Genomic DNA, 9,209 nt, shown 5'->3' with positions numbered 1-9,209 from the left:
ACCGACCTAAAGAGGAGTATATAAGGAGGACCTAGGACGAAGAGAAAGGAAGAGCATTCGAAAAGCAAACTTAATACTTAGAGCAATTTAGGCTTTTTCCGTTTTTACTACCGAGCTGCGACTCGACTAGGTTAGAACTTAGGTGGCTAGACTAGCGAACATACCGACAGCTCTCGTGGCCTAGGATCTTACATGTTTTTCACGCTCAAACGCGAATTCGGAAATAAGACCTCTTTGTTCTCTTTTCGCTCTTTTACGATTTATTACTTTTGGATCTTTCATATTGATTGTGTTGTGCGTGGCCCAGCAGATAACCGGGACCTTCAGGGAAGGCTAGATGGCTTTCCTCCGATTAACAAAACTCGAAGGTGTGAATTTCGGTTCCCACACTCTATATGCATGAGATCGTATTTCTTAACGAAGAAAAGTGTTGCCTAATACACTTGAGCCGAGCAACAAAGAAGATGGAATGTGGTACTTGGACAATGGTGCCAGTAATCACATGAATGGTGAGAAATCTTATTTCGCAGAGCTCAATGAGCATGTCAAAGGCAAAGTAAAGTTTGGAGACGGCTTGTGTGTGGATATAAACGGCAAGGGTTCGATACTCTTTGAAGGAAGAACGGGTGAACAGAAGCTACTAACTGATTTATATCACATACTGGAGCTATGTGATATACTCAAGGAATATACTCAGTCTAGGTCAAGCAACAGAACAAGGCTGCGACGTTAGAATCAAGGAAAATTACTTAAAGTATAAGGGATCCAAGTGGAAGGTTGCTGATAAAAGTGTTAAGGGCTTCCAATAGACTTTATAAAGTCTCTCTCAAAGTTGGAAGAGCTACATGTTTACTTGCAAAGATAAAGAAGAACCATGGAGGTGGCATGAGGCTCGGGCACATCAGCTTCAAAACCATACGACTTATGGCAGCTCAAGATATGGTTCAAGGATTGCCTAAGATTCAGGAAGTAAAGCAGATTTGTGACTCTTTCCTGGTAGGCAAGCAAACTAGGCTATCGTTCCCGTCTGCAACAAATTACAGATCAAACCGTGCATTAGAACTCTTGCACGCTGATCTTTGCGGTCCGATATCCCCTGCAACTCCTTCCCATAACAGATATATTTTTGTTATAATAGATGACCACACAGGATATATGTGGTCTATCTTACTAAGAGAGAAAAGCGATGCCTTTGAGAAGTTTAAGACTTTTAGGAAACTTGTTGAGAAGGATGTTGACAAGAAGATTCTAACACTTCGAACTGACACGAGTGGAGAGTTTACCTCAAAGGAATTTCAAGATTATTGCAACAAAGAAGAGATCAAACGTCACCTCACAGCTCCTTACACACCGCAACAAAACTGTGTGGTCGAAAGAAGGAATCGAACGTTGATGGAGATGACAAGAAGCATGTTAAAAGCAATGAATGTTCCAAACTACATGTGGGGTGAATCTGTTTGTCATGCCACCTATCTTATCCATCGTGTGGCTACTAGAGCTCTAAATAATCAGACTCCATATGAATGCCTTAAAGGAAGAAAGCCAAACATCGGTCACATTAGAATTTTGGATGCATTGCACACGCAAAGCACTGGTGAAGAAGCTTGATGATCTCTCACAAGCGGTGGTTAATCTTGGAATAAAACCTGGTTCAAAGGCTTACTGTCTTTACAATCCAAACACCAAGAGAATCATTGTAAGCAGGGACGTTGTTTTTAATGAGAAGGCTTGTTGGAATTGGAAGGGAGACAAGAAAGACGAACATAGTGATTCTGGAATGTTTAGTTTACCGTGGGGAACGTCTCTAGACGAAGGAAGTGGACAGTATGTGATTTCTACGTCTCAAGAAGAGAATGCTGAACAGAAGGAGAGCATCATGATGAGAACATAGAGACAGCACATACGAAAGAAGGAAACAAGCAGAACACAACGCAAGGTTCAAGAAGCTCAACTCGAACGGTAAACAAACCTAGCTACCTCGATGATTACATCCTACTTGCAGAGATTGAATGTGAGCTACTAATTCTCTCTATGAATGATGAATCGATCAATTTTCAAGAAGCAAAGAACAGCAAGCAATGGACGAATGCGTGCGAAGCAGAGATCGATTCAATCAACAAAAACAGTACATGGAACCTAGTAGACAAACCATCAGGAGTTAAGATCATCGGTCTCAAGTGGGTCTTTAAGATTAAAAAGAAATTCCGATGGAACGATCAACAAATTCAAGGCTCGTCTTGTCGCAAAGAGATATGTACAAGAGCATGAAATTTATTTTGATGAATTCTTCTCTCCAGTAGCTCGATTAGAGACCATAAGACTCCTGATTAATTTGGCTGCTATGAATGGATGGGAAATTCACCATCTAGATGTCGAAATGGCCTTCCTGCACGGAGAGTTAAACGAAGATGTCTACGTCTCACAGCCAGAAGGTTTTGAAAAGAAGGGAGAAGAGCATAAGGTTTTCAAACTCTCGGAAGCTTTATATGGATTAAAACAAGCTCCACGTGCATGGATTACAAAGCTTGATCAAAATTTTAAAGGTCTAAAGTTCAGGAAGTGCGTAAAGGAGAGCTCAGTGTATCGCAAGGAAGATGGAGATATGCTACTTCTCGTTGCAATTTATGTTGATGATTTGTTTGTGACTGGGAACTCATTTAGGGCAATCAAAGATTTCAAGACAGCAATGTCTAAGAAATTTAAGATGTCTGATTTAGGTTTATTAACCTTTATCTCGGCATAGAGGTAAAACAAAGTTCCCAAGGCATCATGTCGTATATTAAAAGAGGCAAGAATGGATGACTGCAACTCAACCTGTATACCAATGGATTTTGGTCTACAATTCTCAAAGGCGATAGACGAACCTGAAGTTGATGCAACCGAATATCGAAGGAAGATTGGGTGTTTAAGGTACCTAATGCATACGAGACCTGATATGGCGTTTTATGTTGGTATACTAAGCAGATACATGCATTCACCAAAAGACTTACACGGGAATGCTTTAAAACAAGTGTTAAGATATCTGCAAGGTTCTCTCGGATATGGAATGTGGTTTAAACGTGGAGGATACAGAAGCTGATAGGATACAGTGATATCAGCCACAACACTGATCCAGATGATGGAAGAAGTACAACTGGACACTTGTTCTGTCTTGGTGAAACACCTATAACTTGGTGTTCTCAAAAACAAGACACAGTGGCTCTATCCTCTTGTGAAGCGGAATTCATGGCTAGGACAGAGGCAGCAAAACAAGCTATCTGATTAAAAGACTTAATGATTGAGATTACAGGAAGGAAGATTGAAAGAACTCTGATTCGTGTGGACAACAAATAAGCCATCGCACTCGCTAAGAATCCCCTTTTTCATCGACGCAGCAAACACATTCATAAGAGGTTTCATTTTATCAGGGAATGTGTTGAGGGTTATCTCATTCATGTAGAGCATGTACCCGGAACAGAGTAGAAAGCGGACATCCTAACTAAAGCCTTAGCAAAAATCAAGTTCAAAGAGATGAGGGAGTTGATCAAAGTTCAAGACCTAAGTGAAGATGGTTTGAAGCTTAGAAGGGAGAATGTTGGATAAGCTTCAACATTGCTTAGTAAGCAAGTTATCCTAAAGGAACTTGGATAACAAAACTAATAGGTTTAGGATTAAGATAAGTTTCCTAGATCATTATGTAATAGGATAAGTTAAGGATCCCTATTGCCTATATTAGGAGATCTTAATGTAAGATGATTTCATAAGAAAAGCATAAGAAAGTTAAGAAAGCTAAGAAAGAATTAATAAAATAGAGCAACAGTTTTATTACGTTTGTGTTCTTGATTACTAGAGATACTGGAAAGTTAATTGATGGATAATGAAATTTGAGAGAGGAAAAAAAGAGAGGAGAAGAAAGTGAATAATCTAGTAAGTGAAGAAGAAAAAGAACACATGGACTCACATGGAAGAGCTCTAAATTTGGATGCATCATACCTACCCTTAAAGAGAGGAGGCTTGGGTCCCCTCTTTACCATGTGGCTTCATTGCCATAATATGAAGATATCAACACTCAAAACCCCACCTCATATTAATACCTTCACATGTCGCTCTCTCTCTCTCTCTCTGAACACATCCACTCCACACATACTCGTATAGTTGTATGAGTTATATATGTATGCAGCATGTGTGCATGTGTGCATGTGTTTGTGTATCCTTTATTTTACCCATTTGTTCTTTATTCTGTCTTTCAGCTCTACTTACACCCTCTCATCAGCTACCCGCCCCCCTTGATTATATTTCTTTGGGTATTGCATTTTATCCGATATCCGAAGTGGCACCCGAACCTGATCCAAAAACCCCGAACCGAAATCCGAACCGAAGTAGCAGAATATCCGAACGGGTATTGAACTAGGAGAGAGATTGGATATCCGAACCCGAACGGGTAATATCCGAACCCGAACGCGTAATATCCGAACCCAAATGGATATCCAAAAATAACCGAACATATGTATAATTAACCTTATATTTCTAGTTTACATCTCTCATTTTATATAAAATATTTATATTGATACTACACATATTTTAAGTTCATATGATATACATACAATTACGGAGAAAATGATTTGCTACTCACTTAAAATGCATGTCAAATTTTTTATTTCAAGAATTAACAAAAAGTTACATTCAAAATTTAAAAACAATAACCAAATTAATGTCTTTTTAGTTTCAAAATGTTATGTCCAAATCTATTAACCATTCAATCTATTAAAAATAAAAAGTTAGTTAAGTGAAAGTTATATTTTTAAATACAAGAAATTTGAGAAATGAAAATTGAATTTTGTTTTTTCAAAATCTAAATATCCGAACCCGATCCGAAATAACCGAACGCGAACTAAAAATATCCAAACCCGACCCAAAGTACAGAAATACCCGAACGGGTTCTACACCTCTATACCGAAATACCCAAAAATCTGAAATACCGGACCCGAACCCGAACGGATACCCGAACGCCCACCCCTAGTTTTCAATATGTATATCCACTATTTTGTTGCAATTTGAATGACAGCAAAGTAACACTTTATACTTTAGTTTATACTCCATCTTTTTTGCAAAAAAGGTTATTTTGACATATTTCACACGGATTACAAAAATAATAAAATATACTAATATATGCTTATTTAATGTACGATTATTTAAATAAAATAATTTAAATAAACATCTATTAGTTTGTTAAAAGGGTAAAAGAAATATTATGTATAAAAAATTGGATTGAAAATGTAGAATACATTTTTGAAACAAAAAAAATGTTAGAATGACATTTTTTTTAAAAAAGAGAAAGTATTGTTTATGTTACAAACTAGGGCCGGCCTGCCCTACGGACGGGATGATAATTTAAAAAAATGTAAATAGTTAGAGTAAATATTTAATATAAATCATTATATTTAAAAATAAACATATTAGTTAAATTATGTACGTATTATTGTATATGAAGACTAAATATATCATGCTGTCTTCATAAGTAGTTTTGATTTATTTATTTTTTCATGGTGCCATCACATCATTTTTGGTAATTTCTGGAGTTGGATGAATCTAAAGAATCTAATGAGGAAAGAAACTAACTTGTAATTATAGATTAAGTAAATATATATGTGTAAATTTTTCCATTTCAAAAAAAAAAACACATTATTTCAAAAAACAATTTAAAATATTTTCAATACATTGTTTATTGTTAAAATGTAAACTTTAAAAAACAATTGTCTTTTCGAGATGCTATTGGTTAAAACTTTGGGATATAGTTTATTACAAATTAATGTATCAATATTCATTTTTTGAGATAAAGAGAAAAATATCATTTTGTTTCGAATATTTTTGTAAAAGAAAATTTTGATGTGAAAAAATTATTTGGTCACGACTTACCCATCTTGGGTTACATAATAGTGAAAATAGATTTTGGTACGAAAATGTTTCACGCATGAATTAAATAACATAACATTAGAAAACAACATCTTTAGTATGTAAAAGAGAAGAAGGGAAAGATTTCAAAACATTTATTGTCTAACACGTACTATGTATGAAATAGCGAGGATAAATATGAGCTCTAGCCTAGGCTAATGTCTAGCTGCAATGTTAGAGATAACAAAGCTGAAATTGATTTAATCAACATAAGCTATAAATAATCGACTGTGTAGGGAAAAGGCTTTTAAAAATTTCGTACATTTTTACAAAATAACTATATCATGCATGTAGACAAGGACACATTTACCTAGAGCTGAAGAACCAAACTGAATTTCATAAATATTTGCACATATCTTACATTTTTGAAATAAAAAAAAATCGAGACCAAATCGGAACCTAATGAATACTCAAATGTTAAAACATAGTTTATGTATCTAAAATAATTAATTTCTTTATTTTAACAATAACCAGATATCCTAACAATTTACTTTTAAACCGAATTATCCAAATGTCTTTTTATCCAAAATATTTCAAATTATCTAAATTATCCAATATTATCTGAAAATTCTGAACTACCCAATAAATTTTTTTGGAAAAATCTAATTTATCCACAGAAAGTATCTAAATTAACAAATTTATATTAAAAACAGAACTGAATTAATTAGACCTGAAACTTTCTCTAAATCAGCCGATTTCCAATTTTATTGTCCGAAACGAATTGAAAACCTAAATAATCAATGATTAACCAAATTGAAATTCATAAATAACCAAAAAATCATAAATATCTAAAATAAAGATTGAAAACTGAACCCAAAATCGAAATGCCCAGAGCTACTTGTATCTTCAAAATTGAACACAAAAGAGAGAACATCATACTGAAGAAGAGTTTCAGTCCACCTTTTTAGAAAATATGGAATGTTTTTCTTATTGAGAATTAAAATTTTTATTCAAATTTTGTTATCTTCGGTTGGTATCCTTTTTCTGTTTCCGTTCTTTTTGTAAACGTCCCGACAGGAGATGCACAAGTACAAATAGCTTACAAGTACAAAAAGATTTCACTGTCTAAATTTTTTTAATCAGAAAATATATTATTTTCCCTCAAACTTCAAGATATTTAGCTACAGTCTGAACATCTTTATGTCCTCTTCCGCTAAAGTTCAAGACGACTCTTGCTCCATCTGGTAACGTTGGACATAGCTTCTCAAGGTGTGGTAGAGCGTGCGATGTCTCCAGTGCTGAAATGATTCCCTCTAACCTTGAGACTCTACTGAATGCTACAAACCTTTGCGTTAACGAACACGTTTTTACTTTAATGAAAAAGACAGAGACTACACATTGATACAAACCTTCCAATGCTTCTTCATCCGTAACGCTATAGTATTCAGCCCGTCCCATGTCTTTAAGGAAACTATGCTCCGGTCCAACTCCAGGGTAGTCCAATCTATAAGAGAAAACCAAACCGTGATCAAATCAACAATCTGCAAACTTATGATTAGGCATGTTCTGATTGGCTCTTACCCTTCACTGAGGTTCAATGATTTGACCATCATCATCTTGCAGCAAGTAACTCATAGCTCCATGTAGAACACCAACATCTCCCTTTGTCAACGGGGCAGCGTGTTTTCCACTGTCCAATCCGAACCCTGCAGCTTCCACACCGATCATCCTGACCTCTGCGTCATCCACAAACTCATGGAACAGTCCCATCGCGTTTGAGCCACCACTGACACAAGCCACCATGACATCCGGCTTTCCGCCCCATTTCTCCAACGCTTGTCTCCTCGTTTCTTTACCGATCACCGCGTGAAAGTCTCTGACCATCATAGGGTAAGGATGAGGACCCGCCACAGATCCCAATATGTAATGTGTAGTCTCAACGTTCGTCACCCAATCTCTTATCGCTTCGGATGTCGCGTCCTTCAATGTGGCTGTTCCAGAGTGAACTCCTCTCACCTCGGCACCAAGAAGTCGCATTCTGAAGACATTGAGTGCTTGCCTCTCCATGTCTTGAGCACCCATAGAGATAATACACTCTAGACCATACTGGGCACACACAGTGGCTGTAGCAACACCGTGTTGACCAGCTCCTGTCTCAGCGATGATCCTCTTCTTCCCCAAACGCTTGGCGAGAAGATCCAAACTTTTTTCTCAATCTGAGAGACCTGTGTTCTTGAATGCAAATAAACATAACTCAAAAGAAACAACAATGTTCCATGCTAAACTCACTTAGAAAGTGATAAAGCAATTCCACTGAATGACCCATCTTACGCATTTTATGGTCAACTTTTGTAATGACCCTGAGCTTCTCAAAGTAGCTATGAATTTCATCTTTTGTGCTCTCATAAGGAATACCCCCAACATATAACTTTCTAGGAACAATCCCATTTTTTGTGTTACCGAAACCAAACATTTTTAAGGACATAATCAATTTACATGATTGAAACATAAATACACAATATCAGAGCTTAAAAAAACTTACATGATTGTATCAGCTTAAAGGATCAAGACAGAGTCTGGATTGATTTCAGCTACCGTCAATGGGAGACACCTAATTAAATCTTCTCGGTCTACTGCTTCAACTCAGACAAAAAGGAGCTGGGATGCCGGAATATGTAATCAACCATATAAAGTACTCAGAAGGGGCTATTGGTCACCGGAAATACCTTCTGATCGAGGAGGAGCACGTCGACGCCCATGATATCACCGCCTGCCTTTCTCGTATTACGGGCGTCCCAAAACATCTATAATCAGTATGAGGCACAGGAGGAGATATGGAGCCGCTAACAAAGGAGGAGACACAGGCGGAGTAGTCGGAGGTGCAGTGGCGGAGACAGAGATGCAGTGGCATCAAGACTGTCCTAGACGGCGTGAGAAGCAGCACTTGAGATCAAGGAGCCCATGACACTTTAATGGAGAAACTCATCAATGAGGATGACAGGTAGGAGAAACAGATTTGAGTTTTGATATTGAAGAACGAAGAGGAGAGGCGAACTCGGACGTCCGACGAACTCCATCGCCATTTCTTCGCGTAATCACTAATTAGGGTTAGAGACGATTTCATCTACTCGGGCTGCAAAAACCATCAAACTCTAGCCAACACGATAACAGACAACGATCAAAGCCCATCATCACTCGGGAATAAATGAAACGCAGCGCTTCAGTCTCCTTGGACACCTGTCGGCACGAGATCAAGCGACTTATCTACGTGGCATCATACGTGGGTGAAGGAGAAGTGAGGAAACAGTTCTTTATAGTATAACTAGGTGTTTTCCTGC

At 37.2% G+C, this 9,209-nt stretch overlaps 1 protein-coding gene across 1 annotated transcript; it reads right to left on the bottom strand.

Moving 5' to 3' along the window:
* Positions 1–7,032: 7,032 nt before the first annotated feature.
* LOC106302353 (tryptophan synthase beta chain 2, chloroplastic-like) lies at positions 7,033–8,954 on the bottom strand. Its single transcript, XM_013738879.1, has 5 exons — positions 8,927–8,954; positions 8,598–8,814; positions 7,460–8,074; positions 7,281–7,375; positions 7,033–7,208 (listed from the first exon to the last, which is right to left on the bottom strand). Exons 1-5 carry the CDS (start codon positions 8,952–8,954, stop codon positions 7,033–7,035), a joined length of 1,131 nt encoding a protein of 376 aa, XP_013594333.1.
* Between the last annotated feature and the right edge of the window lie 255 nt (positions 8,955–9,209).

This window comes from Brassica oleracea, chromosome C7, assembly GCF_000695525.1.
Source record: "Brassica oleracea var. oleracea cultivar TO1000 chromosome C7, BOL, whole genome shotgun sequence".
Lineage (NCBI taxonomy): Eukaryota > Viridiplantae > Streptophyta > Magnoliopsida > Brassicales > Brassicaceae > Brassica > Brassica oleracea.
This window is presented reverse-complemented; position numbering and strand designations above follow the sequence as displayed.